The 23,624-nt window shown below is 38.8% G+C and overlaps 1 protein-coding gene across 2 annotated transcripts in view; it reads left to right on the forward strand.

Moving 5' to 3' along the window:
- SLAIN1 (SLAIN motif family member 1) overlaps positions 1 to 23,624 on the forward strand; it is a 53,202-nt gene that overhangs the window by 24,296 nt on the left and 5,282 nt on the right. The window contains exons 3-7 of one of the 2 annotated variants that reach the window (XM_036893751.2): positions 6,547 to 6,696; positions 7,792 to 7,941; positions 10,022 to 10,363; positions 15,335 to 15,490; positions 18,879 to 19,161. In XM_036893751.2, coding sequence (XP_036749646.1) covers positions 6,547 to 6,696; positions 7,792 to 7,941; positions 10,022 to 10,363; positions 15,335 to 15,490; positions 18,879 to 19,161 — 1,081 coding nt within the window. The remainder of the gene's footprint in view (positions 1 to 6,546; positions 6,697 to 7,791; positions 7,942 to 10,021; positions 10,364 to 15,334; positions 15,491 to 18,878; positions 19,162 to 23,624) is intronic. The other variant, XM_036893752.2, reaches the window with a different exon arrangement.

The following is a 23,624-nucleotide window of genomic DNA, read 5'->3' on the forward strand; positions in this document are numbered from 1 at the left end:
GTCATTTTCTTGAGGAAGAGAAAGAAGCCTGAATAGTTTGTGAATGCATGCTGCAGACTTTTACATTTGCCACAGCCCTGCTCATATCCTCCTACACACCTAACCTTTTCGGGTGAGAACACTGCAGCGCTAGGAGGTACATGGTTTGCTCCAAGTTGCAGAACTAGCATGTGGCAGCATGGGGTCTGGAACTCTAATATCTGGATTCTTAGTCTGTCTCTTTAGTTTTTTCTTGGGTCTTCATTATAACATGGTATGAAAAACTGCAGTACATATGCTGTTGGCTGTCACTCTTACGTTTCAACACCTGACACACCTTTACAGTACAGTTCTAATCCTTTGCTTCAGAGTGAATGTTTCAACACTGGTTTATACGTTAGCCTGGGGATTGGCACGCTACAGTCATATCTGGCCTTCAGCCTGTTCTTGTATAGCCCATAAGATAAGATTGCCTTTCACCGTTTTAAATGATTGGAAAAAAAATCAAGAGTAATAATATTTCATGGCTCATAATTTTGTGAAATTCAACTCAATGTATATAAATAAAGTTTTATTGGAGCATGGCCACGTTCATTCATTCATTCAAGTATTGCCTGTGGATACTTCAGTGCTATGATGGCAGAGTCAGCTAGTTGCAACAAAGACTAGATGACCAGCAAAGCCAAAAATATTTATTAGCTAGCCCTTTACAGAAAATGTTGGCCAACCCTTGTGTCAGCCTGTTGCTGTGATCTGACTTTCACCGGCAATGAATACAGTCATCTAGCCTTTCTAGAGACCTGTCTAACTTCTTGGCAAGATTTTACCCAAGATCTCTCAAATTCCTCAATGGCAAACAACCTGCTGTCACTAATTATTTCTGAGGAAACTGTCCCTTTGACATCTCCAAAACAATCCGACCACCACACTCGAACTATCTAACCTAAACCCATACGACACACACGCCCTTTACAGAATCACACAACAGATGCTCCCTGGCATCTTCACATTTTGCTTAGGCGTACATGTTGAGATTAGTGTTGCTGCAGACTCCCCGCAGGTGACCACTGTTCACTTCTCCCAGCGGGGCCAAACCTTTGCTGCTTTACTGCCCAGGGTCTTTATTCCAGCCTCTGCCTTCTCAGCAGAGTTACTGCCTTCTGCTTTACAAAGAAAGAGGTTATAAAACCATCCTTGGGCCTCCTGCATTTTCTGTATTCCCATTGCCTTGCCTTGCTGTTAGGAAGAAATAATTTTACTTTTTCCAAGGCTGTCCCTCTGCCCCGCCTTGCCTCTCCACCCATCCTGTCTGACCTCCAGGGCCTTTCTTCAGTGCTTTCCCTTCCCCTGTGCACTCTTGTTTTCTACAGTGGTTCTGTTCTCCTCATTCTGTCAATGGGCAAGTCTCCCTCATCCCCAAAACTATCCCCCCTTGAATTACATACTCTGCAAACTACAGCCCTGTTTCTTCTTTTACAGCCAGATCTCTAGAAAGTCCTGTCGGCTTCCTCGTCTTCTATCTGCTTGACCTGTTAGCACGGGTTTCCACCTTAATGTCCTGTTGAATCTGCTCTCGTCCATGATCCAGTTGTCCTAGCCAGATACAAAACTATGACTTATTTAGAAAGCAGGCTTGTGAATTTTAATAAAATAGATCTAAAATTTACTTTTAATGAGTTTTCATCAGACTTACTAAGTGCTGAAGGAATGACACATTTTTAGGGCTGCTTTAGACTGATTTCTTCACACTCCTGGGATGATTCCTGGAGTGGTGATCGCAGATCGCCTGCCTTGCGTGAGAGCAGGTAATAGCCTGGCAAGTCAGAATGAACCATTGTCTCTGCAAAGTGATGTTTTGCCTTTTAGGGTCTTAGATGACAAAGGAGAAAAGGGATAAAGTAGAGAAGATCAGGGCTTATTTTCTAGAATAACCTCCCCCTGTGTTTTAGTCTGTTCAGGCTGCTGTATAACAAAATACCAGAGAGTGGGTGGCTTATAAAGGGAAGAAATTTATTGCTCATGATTCTGGAGGCTGGATGTACAAGACTAGGGCCAGCTGGGTCTGGTGAGGATCTTTCTGTAGGTCAGAGGCTTCTCTTTGTGTCTTCACATGGTGGAAGGGGCTAGGGATCTCTTGTGGGTGGCACACCAACTTACCCTCTGACTTTGCCTCCCAAAGGCCCCACAAACAGTACCTTCATCTTTGAGGGTTAGCATTTCAGCCTGTGAATTCTGGGGGGACCCAGACATTTGGACTATAATACCCTGGTTAGAAATATGACTGTGCTGTCAGAAACCGCTAGGAAGAATTAGAGTACTGCCTTCCAGAAACTTCCTTACCCAACTCAAACCAAGTCAGATGCTACTCTATTGATAGATTTATAGGAATTCCACTAAACACACTTTCACCTGTTCTCTGAATAGTTTCTTTGATTTTAAGAAATGGTAGCATTTCAACAATTTGAGGAAGCTTTGTGGCTTCCTTGCATGGTTTACTGCCAGCTAGTGTTCTTGGCACAACCCTCCACTTCCTCTGTGCAGTGCAGCATGTAGGAACCGGCCCATCAAGATAGTGACCCCTGTTTAATCTTGTGTCAGTTACCCAATCACAGGTCCTCACCATTAGTAATACATCAATGTTAGCCAGAAACCAGAAGATTCACACACTTGAAGTTCAACAACTTCATAGTTATTAGGAAGTATTAATGAAGAGCTCTTACAGGTATATTTCTTCCTTGAGCCTCTAGGTGGGCTGAAATGTCAAGATTAACCTTTGTCTTCAAAGATATACTAAGTTATAGTTACATTAAGTGTAAGAAATTGGGCAAAACCATTTAGATGTCAAGGTAGGAATGGTAGAATGGTTTGAGGTAAGGAAATATTAGTGAACTTGCCAAGATATTGACCACAGTCAATACTTGTTGATTTGTTGATTGCAGACCGTTAGGTACTAAACTGGCTATCTCTATAGTGAGAAGAAAATGTGAAAATGATTATGTTTCTAGAATATAATATGTGTTGTTTCCAGACATATATGTTGTTTTACGTCTTCTAGCTTGATGAAATACTGACCTTTCAAGTATATCACTAAGATTTTCATTAGATCAGTTTCTCTTTTACCTTTGTGTTAATTAAGTCATAGTGCTTTCTTAAATTTGATTTTGATTATATTCAGGGACATACATATTCAACAAAAATTTGAATATTTACTATATTTCCTATGAGTCTAGGCAAAGATGAGCAAGGTAGGTGGATATGTCATTATGTATGGGAAATTTTTTGTTGCCAAGAAAAACTTTCTGTGTGGAGAATAACATTTAGATTCATTCTTAAACCTCTCCTATTATCTGTCCTTTTTTATTTTTTCTTGATATCATCCCTGGAGCATTTGTCAAATCAAGGGTTTTTGCTGGGAGGGTCATATTTTGCTTAATGATGTATCACAGAGACACTGTAACTTATTTTTTAAGTCAGGTAACATTGAAGATGTACACAAAAATTAATAAACCATTGGACATGCTCAGATTTTTTTTTTTTTGGCAGAAATATGAGGGATCAATCCACAACTTAATACCTTCTCACATTTATTTCAACAGAAAACACCTACTAAACAAGGGAGGCAAAGTAGAAAGTTGACCCAGTATAAATGTATTCTTAACAAGGGAGTTTCAGAAACGCTCTTGAGGTGGCATGAGATACATGGCAGCAGAGGTGAGGCTAGCAAGATGATCTGGCATATCTTTCAGATCTTGCATGTGATGAGAAGCCCCTGCACTTTAATAGAAGAGAGTAAAACAGTTAAAATAAAACGTGAGTAACACAGCTTGGTAGCGATATTTAGAACAAGATCCATGAGGGCCATGTTGGTGGCTGGAAGTTTGTTGAGGAATATTTTGAATCACTTAGTAAGAGGTGGCGAGTGTCTCCATTAAGGAGGTTGCAGTGGGAATACAGAGAGCATGCAGTAAGAATTGGCTGGGAGGCAGTTTAATTAAAGTAAAGTATTTGGGGATGGGAACCCTGCCAGCTATGATACATTTAATCAGTGCCTTATTATGTTTGGGCCCAACTCTCTGCTATTCTAGGGGTTGGAATTAAAAAATACTAGTCCAGCCATCTCCAACTTTTGAAAGCCCTTTATTTACAGTTAGAACCTTGGAGTGGGAGTATAGGGAAACGTAAGCTGTTGTTCAGACGTTTATTACCCATTTCCTTCGTTAACAAAATTGTCTTACTCCTTAGGGTCATTTTGTTCATCCTTGAGCCTCTCAGATAATTTAACATCCTTATATGGGAAAGAATCCATTAAATTAATTGATTGAGAGAGAGAAAATTGCCCCTTAAAAAGTTATTTGTTTTATTCTCTATAAACGTGCCTCCCATTACAATCCTTACAATTCTTCAGCTACAGAGTGAAGAATAACTAGGATGTGGTGGCTTCCGCTCCTGTCCCCTCTCCTCCTCCGCCACAACCTTGGGCCCCAGTGTAGCAGCATTGTTTGACTAGTTTGACTAGTAGTTCTTCTCCCTCTTCTGAAAATCCTCCACGCTAAAGGACAAAGCAGAGCGTTCTTCCTTGCAATAGATGCCGATTGTGTTATTAGCTAGGATCTTGCTGTCATAGCCACAATCACTGAGCCATTGTGCAGGGCCGCTGGGCCACGGGAGTTACTGTGCAGAATAATAAATGCTGTTTACTTGTGATGTGTCGTTGCCTGCATCTGTGGGTGAGAACACGCTGTCACTGTAATTTTCCTGGCAAGTGCTCAATGAGCATCATCTGTTAAGCAAGTTAGCAATCACAAAGAACTATTGATCTTTTTTTTTAATATGGAATTTTTAGTGACAAACTTTGAGCAATAGCGATGGAAGATGTGAGAACAGCCACCTAGTGTGTGTTGCATATTAGCCTCTATTTTTCAGTATATTTGGGGGTCAGGTTTAGACATCTAGAAGTTAGAGGACTGGGGGTACCACTTTGACAAGTCTCTGCTTTGACTCAGGTCAAGGAGGGCTGCTTAACCACAGTTGATTGCATGTCAGATCAGTGACATGCCTGTTGTCAGTAGGAATGAGGCTTTGTGGCATTGTCTGCATCCTTAAACTTATGAATTCTGAAAACGTAATCCTTGTGAATGTAGTTTCCTTCCCTCATTCACTCACTTGCTGCACAAGGAAAAGATATTTATTGTATAGTTACTACAGTGGGATGGTTCTTATCTCAATAATTCTTGCTGAAGTAAAGGAAACATTTTGCTCTTTTAAATACTTTTGCTAGGATCTTAAGAATCCCAATTTTAGAAGCAGATTATTTTCTTGACTCCCTCCATCCCATAGTTTCTCCACCCCACTGCCCATTTTAAACACTTTGCAGCCATTGGGCTGCTCATTAGCCTTGCTCATTTAAAGTGATGTGGGGACTGCATTTCAAAGCAGTCTATTTATACTTGACTTTTGAAAGTTTTGTTGAACTTACAGCAAATATAAACCAAGTTATGGCTTAAAGTGAAGTTTAACCTAATTTATATTATCTATTCCTTCTCATTCTGTTTAGTGGATGTCTAAATGATTGCTTTAGCACAGTAATTTGTATGCCTTGAAGAGCAGAGTAAGTGATATTTGACGTGACTTCCTCATATTTTTACAGTTTGGTGTCTTTTTCATGATCTCAAAAACTTAAAAATAGCAAGAGGTTGGTAATCTTGGAGGAGAATGTTTCATTATTTAGACCACGTGAGGTAATGTAATAATGTGTCTGCTTATTGCAGGTGAAATTTCCTTTTTTTCCTTATTTTAGTGTTAATTATATGTGTATCTTATCTCTAAATGTTATATAAACAGTCTGTTCAATAAAGAAAATTTGGAAAATATTTCTTATAAAAAGAAAAATGTTCAAAAGATCACCAGTGAGTCTCTGCAATCATAAATAGCTGTCATTAAATATTGGTGTATATATCCTCCCGTTATTTTGTGCTGTTGTGTATCATTTTTCCATAAACCTTGTTTTAGACTCAACGTCATTCAGAAACACAATAGTCAATTTAGTTTCTTCTGTTATCTAAGAACAAGTTTCCTTGAAGTTTCCAAGAAAAATTTTTGATGAACATTTTCTGATATTAAATGGGTTATAAAAAAATATAGGACTTTGTATAGTTAATATTTCCCACAGTTTCTGAAAATTCTAAGTCCCTAAGAGTTTTTCTCTTGACAGTAATCTTTTATAAGAATACAAAACACTTTAATTTTTGAACAGAAAGAGAACATAGAAATCATCTCTAATGTAGGAATTAAAAACACATTTATCAGTGTTATAGAGGCATATTGGCTTTAATCAAGGTGAGACTGATTGAATGATTTCCTTAATGGAGGTATAAATAGGGCCCTAATTCATAAATTGCCTATTTTTACATTTTTTTCCCTTAGGTATGTGGAAGTCAGTTAAGATATTCTCATGAAAAGTTGCTTTGTCTTTTCATTATTTTTAACCTCTTCTCTTTCTCCCCCTGGCAAACCATGTCTGCTTCCATATAGCTAACTGCTGCTCTTTATTTTCTGCTTCTATGACAGCTAGCCGATGGCGGAATCTCTTCTCTTCAAATGTCTCACTGGCTTTTCCTTATAGTCCCGTTGCAAGACTCAGCCCTTATAGCAATGGCATTAATACTCCCAGCTTCTCTAAAACCTCAAATAAAGCAATACTAACACCTGAAAGAACAGGTAATATTTCAACTTCTTGATTAGCTGCTTGCTTTGCCATTCAGTCACTACACACAGCTTCAACGTCCACCTTGCATTGAAATTTGAGGCTAATCTTACAATGGAGAGTTCGTGCCGCACACCGACTTTGGGTACAAAAAGTCCAGCATTAACTTGTGCCTTGATGCCATTAATCTGCTGCTCTCAGTTGTGAGCAATAGCCGGTCTTCCCTAGTTAGCAAAAGCATATGCATATAGTTATATGTTTCTAAATATCTAATGTGCTTCTAAAATGTCAAACAGTTTAAGTACTTTTTATTGTGATTTAAGAATATAAGCCTTTTACATCTTGTTTTTAAAAGTTTTATTTTTCTGGTAGACTAAGCCAGAAAAAATAATCATAGTGGTTATTTATGAAATGAAAGTCTCACCATCCTTATTTGTCTCAGCCCTGGGGTGGTCCCATCCCTGCAGTTTCTCCTTTGGGTCCTTTCTTCCTTGGTTCTCTTATCTCAGGCCGTTGCCTTTTCAAAACTTTCACAGGTGACTACACGTCACTCAGTAATGAAGGTTTTTGTATATGCTTCTGTGTGTGTATGTGTGCCTTTTATGTATGATGTTCTTCTTTGTAGCATTGTTTACATTCAAGAATGGGCCAGATTAAATTTAATTGTAAAATGTGTAATCAAATAGTACACAGCTGATAATTAATGGAAAGTGAACATGGCTCTGTCTGAGTTACCCAATGACTTTAGATAAAGACTTACAAATGGGATGCAGATTTTAGCATTGGGGATTATTTTTCAATACTTACTGTGGTAAAAATGCACAACATGAAATTTACCCTCTTATTAACTTATTTAGTGTATAGCATGGATGGATTTTTTTAAACTATGAAAACTGAAGTTGAAAAAAACAGAAGAATGGTTTTGCACGTATGAATCAGGAACGCTTGAGGATGTGCATATCATCTCACTGTTAAACAGTGATGGCCACCTTCTGGTGACATTATGGAAACAGGAAAAAAAGTTTCTGACTATTGATAGTGAATTGTAAAGCATATATAGATATCAGTTCTTTAGACTAAATAATGAGCACCTTTCCTCTGTTTTTTAGGTTACACCTCCAGGGGCTCCCCTCTCAGTCCCCAGTCATCCATAGACAGTGAGCTGAGTACTTCAGAACTGGAGGATGATTCCATCTCCATGGGATATAAGTTACAGGACCTCACTGATGTTCAGATCATGGCTCGTCTGCAGGAAGAAAGTATGTCTTTTGAAACCAGAAAACTTCTTAAACTAGAAGCATCAATTTACAATTTAAGGAGGTGGGGAGGTTTCAGACATTTTACCCCAGGTGTAATGCACAATCGGATTCTTTCTCTCATGGTACTTTGTAGTTGGAGCAGTTAAATGCTGTTCTCTCAGACTCTTATGGGCATTATAAGGTATTAGGACATACTCTGATCAAAATACACTGATAGAAAGACATTGCTGGGATAGCCACTGTGGAAACAGTTCGTCAGTTTCTTTAAAAAATGAAACATGCAATTTCCATAAGGCCCAGCAAGTTTCTTCTTGGGCTTTTATCTCAGAATGGTGGAAATTTGTGTTCATACAGAAACCTGTACATGAATGTTTATAGGAGCTTTATTTATAATAGCCAGAAACTGGAGTGAACTTAGATTCCCATCAGTAAGGGAATGGTTAATCAAACTGTGGTACCACCGTCCCATGGAATGCTACTCAGTAATTAAAAAGGTATGGACTATTGATGCATGCAACATCTTGGATGACTCTGCAAGGAATTAGGCTGGGTACCAAGGATAATCCCAAAGATTGCATACTGTATAGTTTCACTTATGTAACATTTTGACATGATGAAACTTGAGAGATGGAGGACAGATGAGTGGTTGCTGGGGTCTAAGGACAGGTTATGGGTTCTCAGAGAGGAGGTGAATATGGTTATAAAAGAGCAGCACAAGGGATTTTTGTGTTTGTGGAATTTTGGAACTGTTCAGTATTTTGACACTGATAAATTTGATCCTACAGGTGGTAAAATTGTGTAGAACTTAATATTAATACATTCATAAGTAAAACTGGCAAAATCTAAAGATGGAATAATATCACTGCTAATATCCCAGTTGTCATATTATTCTGTAATTTTGCACAATGTTACCATGGAGGACACTGGGTAAAGTGTGCAAGGGATCTCTATTATTTTTTAGAATTACAGGTCAGTCAATAGTTATTTTAATAAAAATTTTACGAAAATGCATTGATATACTTCTCAGGATAAATGATCATGGAAGAGAAGGTCAAGGAAATAGAAGAATTTATCAATGGTTTGCAATAAAGTTACAACAAATAACCTGGGAATGAGCTACTTCAAGGGTATTGTTAATGGCTTCAGAAAGCACAGTAAGATGCTGATCCCAGAAGGGGGCGAGGCTTTGTTCTGGAATTATCTTTTTAGGCCAACAAAATTAGAAACAGCCAAGTATCATTTAAGCATAATGACTGCCTGGTTTCAGAATTAGTCAAGTCTACCATGAGGAACATGGTGATGTTATGTAGAATTTAATAAGATACATTTTTTGGGGAAAAGTGATTGTTGTATGTCATTATTTATTGATAGTAAAATGGTAACTTCTAAATAATATATGGCTAAAAGATTGGACATTAGTTTCAGAAGTTAAGCAGTTAGGGATAGACTACTTTTAAGAAATTGTGTTGACAGTGAGATGAATAACTAGAAACTTGTGGTTAGACTATTTTTAGGTGGTTGTCCTTTAGGGTGACCCAAAACTATTAAAGTATTGAAGTGTCAGTATACTCTGAAAAAGATAATATTAGTAGGAAAAAGAAAAAAAAGAGGTAACCTTGTTAGGAATTACTTCTACCCCAGGTTTTAGACTTTTCCTTGGCTTTGGAAATTGGGGTGGGGAGTTGGAGGGGCTCCTACCTGGGTGGAGATTTGACTATTTTTATTGTCTAACTCATGGCAAACTATTAAAAGTGATAATGACTCATTTAAGTAGCCTTCCTATCTCCCCAGATTTCAGAAGGGATCATTTGGGGAAATGGACCAATTGGTGAACTATAGCAGTATATTTAATTTTCACTGGAATTTGGGCAATCTTTTGTGAAACGGAGTGGTTTAATCTTAGACATCGGTTTGGTACATAAATGTACCCATTTTCTTGGGATTTAATAAACTAAGAACAAGATAATGGGTTCCCATTCGAATCATTTGTTGCATACAAATTTTCCTCTATTCTCAATTGGGAGTTGATGTTTGCTAGATTGAAGTGTCCTGTAAGATAATGTTATTTCTTATTTTATAGGTCTCAGGCAAGATTATGCTTCCACTTCAGCATCTGTGTCAAGGCATAGTTCCAGTGTGTCACTGAATTCAGGCAAAAAAGGGACATGTAGTGATCAAGAATATGATCGATTCAGTCTGGAGGATGAGGAAGAATTTGATCATTTGCCACCTCCTCAGCCTCGTCTCCCAAGATGTTCCCCTTTCCAAAGAGGAATTCCCCATTCACAGACTTTCTCCAGCATTCGGGAGTGTAGGAGGAGCCCCAGTTCCCAGTATTTTCCTTCAAATAATTACCAGCAGCAACAGTATTATTCACCTCAAGCCCACAGTCCAGATCAGCAACCAAATAGGACCAGTGGAGGTAGGTGATGTGTGTCCTTATGGTATCTGATGTGCTTGGTTCTTTCTGATGTAGTCAAGAAATGGTTTTAAAATCAGTGTGAATAATTGATAAATGTTTCCCAGATTTATTTAAGTTGTCCTCATGACCTTATGAGTTTGGTCTAAATTTAAATCTATAATTGACCAGCTTCATACTACGTGTCCCAGATGTATAGTTTCAAGGAAACCACGGTGATGTAGCTGGCACAGAATGAGGCGTAAATGTGGAGTGTCTGCGTGTGCTCGCCGCTTCCGCTGCAGGACAGGCAGGTTGTGCAGGTCAGGAGTTCGCCACGGAGCTCCACGAGCCAGAGGCCCGGGGCTGCGCCCTCCCTCCCGTCCCACAGCCTTCATCTCTGATGCTTGGCCCTGGCATGGAGTGGTGGGTGGTGAGCGTGGACAGTGCTGCTTACGCACATCCAGATGTAGGGCAAGTGTGGATGGTCCTTCCCTCTGCTCTCCTGACATCTAGAAGGAAGATCCGTTAGCAGCTGGCATGTGGAGGCTGATGTCTGGCGTGGTAAAGGGAAGTTGTTCTGCCCTAATGTCAGCATGGTCGTTTGGAATGTGCCCTTGTGTATTTTTTTCCATCTCCCTCTTCATTATTTGTCTTCCTTCCCTTCTCCCAGGAGTTATGCTTCTTGATTTCCAACAAACTATAGGAAAAGTAATCATGTAATATTCTCAGGCTGGTATGTTTTCATTCTAACGATCAGTCAAACCCTCACACACAATTTCCATATATGGACAGTTACTGCTTTTCATTATTACATGTCATCATTTCTCAAAGCTGGGCCCAGAAGTGATCAAACACATTATTTAAAAATATTACAAGGCCAGATACAAACTGTGCTCATGATCACCTACTTCCATGTTTTTAGTTTTTACCCTTTCTTTCTCTATACTTGTGTCATTCATGCGAATTGAGAGATCATTTGAAAATACTGAAAAATTTAGCATAGTTTTATCTTTTAGAATCTTTAGATTTCAAATTTAAAAGAAAAAATGGCAGCTGAAGAATATCAGCATGACTAATTTATTAAGGCTTATAAATCAGAAAGACAGTGTATGCCACATGCTTAATGAGTCATAGCATCTTTTTAAAACTGAGGGAGTTTAAACTGAAGAACACCTCAAGTTGCTTCTCTAAAGGTGTTTTATGTCAGGTGTCTTAGAACATCATATCTAGTTGTCAAGGAGATGCTAGCTGTGACTCTTGATTAGTATTGTGTCAATGGGATCACTGTCTGATGTTAGAAAAGTGGTTTTAACTTACATTAGACACCATTATGAAAAGGATAAGGTTTCCCTGCACTTGTGCTATGATGATCCCTATTAGGAAAGTGGACGCACATCCGCCCATGGGAGCTGTATTTTCCCTGTAGAGTGTCGTCCCCACATACAAAGGAAAATGGAAAACAAGAGCGATTTTCTGGATTGGACTTCTGACTGATTAACTTCATGGTTGAGGGCCCAGGCTCTGAAGTTCAGTGAGACCCCGAGTTCCAGTCATGTCCTACCACTTGTACCTTTCACAGGTTTCTCTCATCTCTAAGCTTTGATTTCCTTGGCTATAAAGTGTGGACAAGTAATATCTCTTGCTTAGAAAACTTATGTTTTAGAAAACAACATATTCTCCCAACTTAAAGAATAAGTGGAATAATAACTGTTACATTGCCTGGACTAAAGGTGTTGAAAAAAGTGAAGAGAGGCTTTTTAAAATTTGTATTAACATGACTCAGATGTCTGAGCCTTCATTTGTTACCATGGAATATTATTTGAACAAAATCGTGAAATAAGAATGGCAGTTTTGAAATTAATCTATCATGTGTTTCTCAATTACCAAAATAATATAGATAGGAGAAAACAATTTGTTAAATCATTGATCCATTTAAAAATAATTAAAAATAAACCAGAAATGTGTATTTATTGCTTCCATAAGCAAGGTTCTTGCTTATGGAAGCAATAAATATACCACCTAGGTTCAAAAGAGATAGCTTTTAAAAGTTCTTGGGACATTTGCAAGAGTCATAGAACTACAAGGGGCTTATTTGGAGTAATTTGTCAGATGTGAAAAATGACTAAATCTTACAAAATCTTTAGTAACTGTGATTTCTAAGGTATGGCAAGGGTAATCATTGGCATGATGTAATCAGTGTTAGTCCAGGGACTTGCCCTGGACATTGTATTGACTGAAAGGCTACATCTGCCTGTTGGGTAGGTAAACAAGTTTCTCATTTATTCCCTATGATTCTTTAGTCTTTCTTCCACAGAGTAATGAGTCTTGTTGCTTTAACATGAGGAAAGTCATTGAACTCTTTCCTTGGTTTGATTCCTCCAGTTCCCTGCTACATCTCAGTCCATGAAGATAAACAGCTGATATCTTGTGAAGATAGAAATACCATATTATTTTTGATTCCTTGAACATTAAAGTATATGTGGCCATCGATATATTCCAAATAGCTGGGGAAGAAAGTGAACCTCATTTCCAGGTGATCTCTGACACAGTTTGGAGGTCACAGCCTCGCTCCCTTAGGGATAGTGGTCTCAATATTTACACTTGGGAGCCTTTCTTTTTAACAGCTTATTTCAGATATAAAGCTTTATGAAACTGACTTGATGCTTCAGTTTGAGTAGAGATGTATCTGGGTTAACAAATTAGAGACAAAACAACCGCATCTAATGTGTTAATCTTTACTGGATCGTGTTTTAGGGAGAAAACTTATCAAAGACATCTTGAGATGGCTGGAAAATTTTGTGGATGGATTATTAAAAGCTATTGTTAATTTGTTTACATGTCATGACAGTATTGTGATTGTATTGAATTTTCTTATTCTTAGGAGGTACCTAAGATTTCAGAGTACCTTAGTACCTTTAGATTTCAAATTTAAAGGAAGACAGTGGCAGCTAAAGAATGTCACAGTGACTAATTTATGAAAGCTTATCATGTTAGGAAGACAGTGTATTCCATGTGCAAATGAAAGTCATGGCATCATATTAAAATTGAGAGAGAAGTCATTTAAGGTCAAAATGTCAAGATGTCTGCAGCTTTTATGTTGCTTAACAACAAACAAATTATATATACAATTTTTTATAACAAAAATTTGATATATAACAAATGCATTAACTATGGCAAAATGAAAACTAGTACATTTAGGTGGAAAATATACAGATGTTTATGATACTACTTTTAAACACTTCTATATATATGAAAACCTTTATAGTAAATAGTTGGAAAATTTAAAGAAATCTAGAAACTCTATTTTCTAAATAATAGCATATAATTATTTCCCTATGTCTACCTGCTTGCTTACATATATATAGTCAAGTAATTCATGTTGTATCAATAGAGGCCCACTTTTTCATGTCAGTTAATGTGCTGTTCAGAAGATCCAGATGTTGGCTCCAAGGCTTTATCCCTTCTGCGTCCTCACGCCTGTGACACACTGTCTGCCAACACACACGTGCCACATGCTGCAGAATTTTAATGGGAATTTGGGAATCTGACACACATGATTGTTAAAAATAGGCCTCAAGGTGATAATAAGGAAAATAGTCAGGAAATGTAACAGTCAGTGGTGGTCTTTGAGCTTTGTTACTCTAGAGTATCCGCACAGGCAGGGAGGGAATGTTGTGTGAGCGGTAGATGGCTCAGCTAGGAGGTGGATAGAAAATCTTCCCTGAGGAGGGATAGCCGTGTTAGTTCTTAAAGAATTGCTAGACGTTAGCTAGAGGAATGTAATACTCCTTCTCTGGTCTTCCATCACAGCGCTCTTTATGATATCCTGTTATAGTTTTATGCTTATTAAGAAGGATACTTACCACACTTGTTTAATTTTTTGTCTTTTCCCTAGACCACCCCAAGTTGGTGAAAATTGCTGAACAGGGCTATTGTGAATCAGTATAAGTAGTGGAGAATGAGTAGTGTGTGAAGGGGGGAAAGAAGAGAGGAGTTTTAAATATGAGGGAGAATTGACAGGACTTGGAGTCAAGGGTGAAGGAGGGAGGTGAGTCTTAAGAGAGTGCCCAGATTTCTGGGTTAGGTGACCTTCTAGACTGGGCTGCAGTCAGTGGACCTGAGTAATGTGGGAGCCGTGTGTGCAGGGAAGGAAGGAAGGAAGGAGTCTAGTCTTGTACTTGAAAGGATTTTGGTTTAGTATTCAAATAAATCCTTTGTTTTCTGAGCTTAAGTGGCCTGCTATATGTATTTTAGTTTTGGGGGGTGTGTATTCATAAAGAGAACATGCCTTGTACAGAGTTGCAGTCCTGTGGCCGATTTAAAAATCCCAGCAACACGGAGATCTGTGTGTGACTCTCTGCTGCCGCTTAGTGGCCGAGACGTGCTTGGCAAGGAGAAAGAAAGGAAGCGTTCTCTTTTTTAAGTCTCCAAACATTTGGTGGCAAACTCATAATAGGTAAAACTTTCCAGAAGTTAATGTGGTCCTGTTGGCGTGATGAGTGAGTATCTGAAAACATCTCAAGTTAGAGTGTTAATAAATTCTTCCATTTTGACGTGTTAGGAAAAGATATTCTTTTAAGTATTGTTTTTGACTCTTGTAGGTTTACTGTTTTTTAATTAACATGTAATAATTTCTAGTGTGTTTAAAAAAACTAAATGAATTTAAGGTTATTTTCTAGCCTCATTTTGATACAATTTTACCCACTTATTGAATGGTAACAAATAGTTAACAGATTCACTAATCAGCACCTATTTTCATAGAACATGTGTTTTAACAGTGATTTGGTGGAACCTTTCTGGAGATACTGAGTGTATTTTCCCATACAGGAGGTTAATTCTTTGTTGGCTTGTTTTAGTTCATAAGGCACATGATAGTTTTTATTTGTTATCAAGCAAAATATGATTTACATTTGTATTTATCTTGGAAAGCTGGTGTTTTAATTGGCTTAAAACTCATAATTTTTAACTTAGTAAAATTCTTTTCTCTTCTAGACAAGCTCCGAAGAAGTATGCCTAATCTCGCTCGGATGCCAAGTACAACCACTGTCAGTAGCAATGTTAGTTCTCCGGTCACCGTGCGGAATAGTCAGAGTTTCGACTCAAGCTTGCATGGAGCTGGAAATGGAATATCAAGAATACAGTCTTGTAGTAAGTGTAACTTACTTAAGTTTTTTGTAGTTCTTAATTCTAGCAACATTACAAAAATATCTTACTATTCCATTTTTTATTTTTATCTTTTAAGAACACTACAGGAAGCTTTTCTCCTTGTGAATGCTATTTTTTAATTTCGCCTTTACAATTGAGTACTATTTCACCAGTGCCTATCATACTAATAATTAGTAAGTTGTATGGAGTTCTTTATATCTAAGGACAGCAATAAAAGCACTAAATGGTAAATAATTTGTCTTGTCAGCATACAAAAAAATACAATTTTCTTTGCAGATCTGCCTCTTTCTAGCTGTCTACTTAATACTTTTACTCTGAAGAAAACATACTTTTTCTGTCTAGAGGTTACTTTGGTCTTGTTTTTCAACAGTCCTTACCTTCCCCCCACCCCCCAAGTGAAGATATTTTATAAGTCTACGGTAGTATTTTTCTACTCTGTTTCAGCTTACCACACAGTCTCATTCATTCTCTGCACGTCTTACCCAGTGGTGCACAGTGACCCTCGTGTTCGTGTGTTGTCACCCTGGGTGGGTGTGGTGGTTCCAGGTTTTCCCACCATTCCTTATGCTGTCTATGTGCATATTTGGGGTTAAATTTAAGACGACCCTGGGAGGCAGATTCAAGGTCACAGTCTCAGGATTGACATGCCCAAACCAGGGAGGCCTGACGTATGTTCAGAGTGTGCTGGTCAGAGTCAGCAGCCAGATGTCTGAGTCCACACCCAGGGTCATTTACAGCCCTCTCTCTTGATCCAGTTTTGGGGCTCAAGTGCCATTTCCCCAAAATGTGATAGTCTTTCATTTCTTTAGGTCTTAGTCCTAAAGATGAAATGACATCTTTTTTACTCTGCACAAGGAACTTGTTAATGATTTATATGCATCACCTTACTTCGCCCTATGAAGGTGTTTTGTTTTCGTTCCCATTTCCCAGTTGAGGAAACAGTTTGAAGTAGGTGAAGTGTCAGTTTGCTAAAGGTCCTGCAGGTGACAGAATAGAAACCGTTCTGATCATCCAAGAGTTTATGCCTCTAACTGCTGCAGTATTCTGACTTCCACATGCTCTTCTTCACTCCCCTTCTTCATCCAGTTTACTCCAATTAATTTTTATCATACAGGTGAGATACCATACCCTTTGAAAAGGCTCCATTAATGACCCTAATAGACACCCTCTGAATCCCCAAACCTGCCTAGAATGGATGAGATTTTTGGTGCTTAGCTCTGTTACTCAGTGTGTAGTACTTTACTGTCATTATGCTTCTCTTCCACATGAGATTATCAGCTCCCTCTGGACTTGGACCAAGTTTATCTGACTTTCCGTCCCCAGCCACTGGGGGCATATGCACCCTCAGTTAATGTTTGAATGAATGGATAAAGGAATGTGGTAGGGTTGTATCTTAGGGGCTTGAGCTGTTAATTTTTGAATTAATGACTTGTGTAAAACCAGGAGACAGCCTATGAAATTTGCTAATGATAGGAAATACTAAGTTTATGTCAGGAGGTTAGGACAATGGGCCAAATATATCATGATGACATTTAACTGAGAAATACAGGGTTCTATACTTGAATACAAAAGTCAACAGTATCAGCATAGAATGATAACATATGGTTTAGATAGTAGCAAATGTGATACTGAGGGATTTTTGCTAACTCTCACTGTAGGTTAATTATAGCATGACTTGAATGCCAGAAAAAATGTATGTAACCTAAAATAGAATGGGATGTATACACTACAAAGAATGGCCAGTTTTGGTGGAAGTGCTCAAAAAATGATGTGAACATGTCAAAGGACATAAGAAACAACGTGAAAAAGTTCCTAGTGACCAAACCTGGGACAATGTGAGACACAGAATAAAAATCATACATTAAAGGATTGTAACCTATAGAGTAAAATAAACAACTGTGGATCCATACTTAATTGAATAAATAAATGGAGAATAAATAAATTCTTCTTTGCAGTAGAATTCCAGTTAATAAATGTAAAAGAAATAGAATCATTATCTTAAGCCAAGCTTAATAATGAAAGGAAAAAAACTGTGAAAGAGTGTCATGTGTAACGGGTCAGTCATAAACTGTGTCAGATGGTAGGATTCTGCTCTCCTTTCCTTCTGTTCCTAAACATTGTAAGTGAATGTGTTTATGCATTCTGAGTTTCTATCATGAAGATTCTGAGTTCCAGGCCATTTTACTTTCCAGAAAGAACAAAGGTAAGATAGTGTTGGAAAGGGAGCCTGAGACAGACAGAAGAGCACTGGAATAGTCAGCAACTTGAGCTTGAGTCTTTTCTTAATCATAAGCTCTTGAGCGAAGTATATATCCTTTCTGAATTCATTTTTAAAATGAGAATTATGCCTGTTCATTTTAACTGGTTTCTCTTATCAGTTGTAAATCAAGGGTGGTTATCTATTTTGTGTATAGGAAAGTTAATACGACTCTTTTCCTGAATAACTTTTCTGTAGTTTAATTTGAAATGGTATTGATTGAATATCATTGAATCTAAGGGAAATTTTAGGGGATTTCGTATCTGAATGATTAAGTCTTCTAATTTATTAACATGGAACATCCCTTCATTTATTTAGATCTTCTTTTCATGTCTCTCATCAAAGTTTTGTAGCATTCTGAATAGAATATTCAGAATATTCTGAATAGAGGTTTTAAACATCTATAGTTAAATTTATTCCTAAGTATATGATTTTTAAAGTGTTCTTGGTGTTTTTTCTTTTTAGTTTTAGTTTCTATTAGTTTTCTGGTATTTAGAAACACAATTTTTGTACTTGACTCTGCTAACTTCATTCGTCCTAATAGTTATAGAATTTGGAGTACACTTGACGTAATGGAACATATTCCAGAATGTTCATGTTGAATGGTTATTAAATGCCAGGCCCCCCCTCTGTAAGACTTCTTGTGAGTTAACTCAGTCTTCCCACCAACCCTATAAGATAAGTAAAAACCATGACAAAAACTAAGAAATGTATCTGTAGTCTATTGATGTCACCTCTGTCTTCCTTTCTGTAATTAGCTATTAAATTGTCCCCCTGTTTTATTTTCATGAAACCATCCCAGACTATTCCTAATGTCTCCCAGGCAAGCAAGGAAGAAATTGTCCTGTGAGATGATCAAATTTGGTAAAGGAAAGGGACTTGTTAGAACTGGCTTCAAAGAGTTAGATGACTATTGTTGCTGATTGACAGAAGAGGAGACTCTTACCAAGAATTAGAATTTTCTAAGTACTGTCTGGACCCTGCATTTCATTTATCTACTTCTATATCTGTACTACCCTTTCCAACCTTACCAGCTTTGGTGAATCCAATACTCTTCCTGAGTTGGAGAGCAGTAGGAGTTTTCTCTCACATGCATGTCGTTTTCTCTTCTAGTTCCATCCCCAGGACAGCTTCAACACAGACTCCACAGCGTGGGACATTTCCCAGTGTCTGTCCGGCAGCCTCTTAAAGCCACAGCCTATGTGAGTCCCACCATTCAAGGCAGCAGTAACATGCCTTTATCCAACGGCTTACAGTTGTATTCCAGCACAGGAATCCCCACACCAAACAAAGCAGCAGCTTCTGGGATAATGGGCCGCAGTGCACTTCCAAGGCCTTCACTGGCAATAAATGGGAGTAACCTGCCTCGAAGCAAAATTGCACAACCTGTTAGAAGGTAAAGTCTTTTGTTCGTTTGTCCTCAGAAACTCATTTGCAGTTTGAAATTGGAAAGTGCTCTGGGACCATCCTGACTTCTCCTTGGTCTCAGCCTGACCTGTAGGTCATGCTCCCCTTCATGGCCTGACTGTGACCTCCTTCCTCAGGAAGGTGATGGAGCGGGGGTGTCCCTGTGTGGTCAGGTGCCCTTCCCTCTGGTCTCATCTTCTGCCCCTCCTCTCTCATCCTTTCACTCCTGATGTGTGGAGTGCTTTTGTTTTGCATCACGAGGTAAGCTCCGTCGGCAGAGCTTTCATATTTTCCTTCCCCGAGTTACCTGCATGGCCTGCTCCTTCCCTCCTTCAGGTGTCTGCTCAGGTGATTCCTCTAAAATGGAAACTCCTGCGAGGGCCATTACTCCTCTTCCATATTCCGGTTCCCCTTCTCCGTTTTCTCCCATGGCATTTGTCACCATCTGACAGGCCATATACTCCACTTACTAATTAATGGTTTGGCTCTCCTCACTAGGATGTGAGCTTCCGGAATGGAGGCCATTGATTCTTTGGCTCACTGATATAAATTCCCAGTGCCATAAAGTATGCTTAGAACAGGACAGGATCTCAAATATTTATTGAATAAATACATTTTTATCAAAATGAGCAAAAATATGTTAGGCGCATGTGCACATGCACACCCTCCCTCAATACTCCTGCTTTAGAAGCATCTGAGGGATACCTTGCTGGGGCTGTCAGTTTCCCTAGTGAGATGGTGAGAGTGGCATCCTTCTCTTGTTCCTGATCTTAGAGGAAAAACTTTCAGCTTTTCATACCAATTATGTTTTGTCATATATGGCCTTTATAATGTTATGATATGTCTCTTCTACACCCACTTCGTTGAGAATTTTTATCATGAATGGATGTTGAACTTTGTTAAATGTTTCTTCAACAAGATACGCATTTTGTCCTTCCTTTTTGTTAATATGGTGTATCATATTGATTGATTTGCAGATATTGAACCATCCTTACATTCCTGGGATAAATCCTACTTGATATGGTGAATGATCTTTTTATGTTTAGTAGATCTTTAAACTTAGTTTAGTAGAATTCACCTGTGAAGCCATCTGGTGATGGAGTTTAGTTTGTTGTGAGTTTTTTCATTACCAAGTCAATTTCATTATTAGTATTGGGTCTGAACAAATTTTTTATTTCCTCCTGGTTTAGTCTTGGGAGAGTCTTAAGTTTCTAGGACATTTCTTCCAAATTCAATTTGTTGGCATGTAATTTTTCATAATACTCTATGGTCATTTGTATTTCTGTGGTGTTGGTCGTAACTTCTCTTTCACCTCTGATCTTTTTTTTTAAATTAATTAATTTTGTTGTCATTAATCTACAATTACATGAAGAATATTATGTTTACTAGGGTTCTCCCTTCACCAAATCCCCCCTACAAACCCCATTACAGTCACTGTCCATCAGTGTAGTAAGTTGCTGTAGAATCACTACTTGTCTTCCCTGTGTTGCACAGCCCTCCTCATACCCCCGCCCACATTATACATGCTAATCATAATGCCCCCTTTCTTTTTCTCCACCCTTATCCCTCCCTTCCTTCCTTTTCTCCCCAGTCCCTTTCCCTTTGGTAACTGCTAGTCCATTCTTAGGTTCTATGATTCTGATGCTGTTTTGTTCCTTCAGTCTTTCTTTGTTCTTATAGTCTTTGGGTTTGAGGTGAGTCTCTTGTAAGCAGCATAGAGATGGGTCTTGCCTTTTTATCCATTCTTTTATTCTGTGTCTTTTGATTGGTGCATTCAGTCCATTTACATTTATGGTGATTATTGAAAGATATGTACTTACTGACATTGCAGGCTTTAGATTCGTGCTTGCCAAAGGTTCAAGGTTTGTATCTTTAGTATCTTACTGTCTAACTTAACTCACTTATTGAGCTATTTTAAACACTGTCTGGTCATTCTTTATTTTTCCCCCTTCTTATTCCTCCTCCTCCATTCTTTATATGTTGGTTGTTTAATTCTGGGCTCTTTTGTGCTTCCTTTAACTGCTTTTATGGGTAGTTGATTTTATTTTTTGCCTTTAGTTAGTATTTGGTTGGTCTGCTTTGTTTGCTGTGATTTTATTTTCTCTGGTGATATCTGTTTAGTCTTAGGAGTGCTCCCATCTAGAACAGTCCTTCTAAAATACCCTGTAGAGGTGGTTTGTGGGAGGCAAATTCCCTCAACTTTTGCTTGTCTGGGAATTGTTTAATCCCTCCTTCATATTTAAATGATAGTCGTGCTGGATACAGTTCCTTGGTTCAAGGCCCTTCTGTTTCATTGCATTAAATATATCATGCCATTCTCTTCTTGCCTGTATTGTTTCTGTTGAGAAATCTGATGATAGCCTGATGGGTTTTCCTTTGTAGGTGACCTTTTTCCTCTCTCTAGCTGCCTTTAAAACTCTGTCCTTGCCCTTGATTTTTGCCATTTTAATTATTATGTTGTCTTGGTGTTGTCCTCCTTGGGTCCTTTCTGTTGGGAGCTCTGTACACTTCCATGGTCTGATCGATTATTTGCTCCCCCAGTTTGGGGAAGTTTTCAGCAATTATTTCTTCAAATACACTTTCTATCCCTTTCTCTCTCTCTTCTTCTTCTGGTACCCCTATAATGCGGATATTGTTCCTTTTGGATTGGTCACACAGTTCTCTTAATATTGTTTCATTCCTGGAGATCCTTTTACCTCTCTCTGTGTCAGCTTCTATGCATTCCTGTTCTCTGGTTTCTATTCCATCAATGGCCTCTTGCATCTTATCCATTCTGCTTATAAATCCTTCCAGAGATTGTTTCATTTCTGTAATCTCCTTCTGGACATCATCCCTTAGCTCTTGCATATTTCTCTGCAGCTCCATCATCATGGTTATGAGCTTTATTTTTAATTCTTTTTCAGGAAGACTGGTTAGGTCTATCTCCTTCTCAGGGTTTGCCTCTGTGATCTTGGTCTGTATCAGTTTCTTCTGCCTTTTCATGGCGATAGATATATTTGTGGGGAGCTGGTGCGTGTGTTGGGTAAGAGAAAGTCCCTTCTTGCCAGTTTATGGCCTTCTTCTCCTGGGAGAACAGCGACCTCTAGTGGCTTGTGCTGGGCAGCTGCGTGCAGACGGGGCTTCTGATCTTGCCCGGCTGCTATGGAGTTTATTTAGCTCTGCAGTTGCTGTGGGCGTGGCCTGCCTCAGGCTGCTACTCCAATATGGCAGAGCCGCCTCGGAGGGGGAACAGGCGGGAGGCTATTTATCACAGTGAGGGGCCTCCAAGCTGCGCTGAGGGGGTTCGGGTGCCCAGAGTTCCCCGTGATTCCCAGCTGCTAGGCTAAGTGTCCTGGGGCACTTCTGTCCAGTTGTGGGGTCCCTGTCCCTTTAAACTTTCAAAAAGCACTTGCTTTTCTTTGTCCCGGGTGCACCAGCTACGGGGACCTGCTCAGAGGTCTTACTGTCCTGTTTCCCTAGTTTCCAGCACCCCACGCATGCACTGTGTCTGCGCTCTGTTGCGGATGGCTGGGGCTGGGTATTCAGCAGTCCTGGGCTCCCTCTCCCTCCCCGCTCTGACTCCTCTCCTCCTGCCAGGAGCTGGAGTGAGTGGTGCTCAGGCTGGGGCTTGTCTCTTACCCCCTTTGCCAGGTGCTGGGTTCTCGCAGGTGTGGATGTAGTCTGGCTGTTGTCCTGTGTCTTCTGATCTCTCTTTTAGGATTAGTTGTATTTGTTGTATTTTCAAAAATATATATGGTTTTGGGAGGAGATTTCTGCTGCTCTACTCACACCACCATCTTGGTTCTCTCCCTCACCTCTGATTTTGAGTCCTCTCTTTCTTGATGAGTCTGGCTAAAAGTTGATCAACTTTGCTTTCAAAGAACCAGCTCTTACTTTCATTGATCTTTTGTACTGTTTTCTTCAGGCTCAGCGTCACTCATTTCTGCTCTGATCTTTGTTATTTCCTTTCTCCTACTAACTTAGGGCTTTATTCCTTTTTTAGTTCCTTTAGGAGTCAAGATAGATTGTTTATTTGAGATGTTTTTCTTCTGGAGGTATGCCTGTATTGCTATAAACTTGCCTCTTAGGACTGCTTTGTCTGCATCCCAAAGACTTTGAACTATTGTATTTCTATTTTCATTATTCTCCAAGTATTTTAGTTATTTGATTTCTTCATTAGCCTATTGGTTGTTTAGTAGTATGCTGTTTAGCTTCCACATGTTTGTGCTTTTTCCATTTTTTTCTTGCACTTGATTTTCATATCATTGTGGTTGAAAGAGATGCTTTATCTGATTTCAGCCTTCCTTAATTTATTGACACTTGCTTTGTGGCCTAACCTGTGATCCTTTCTGGAGAATGTTCCATGTGCATTTGAAAAGAATGTGTAGTCTACTGATTTTGGATATTATATTCTGTATATACCTTTTAATTCCATTTGGTTAATGTGTCATTCAAATCCACCGTTTCCTTACT

Source organism: Manis pentadactyla, chromosome 17 (genome assembly GCF_030020395.1).
Source record: "Manis pentadactyla isolate mManPen7 chromosome 17, mManPen7.hap1, whole genome shotgun sequence".
NCBI classification, from domain to species: domain Eukaryota; kingdom Metazoa; phylum Chordata; class Mammalia; order Pholidota; family Manidae; genus Manis; species Manis pentadactyla.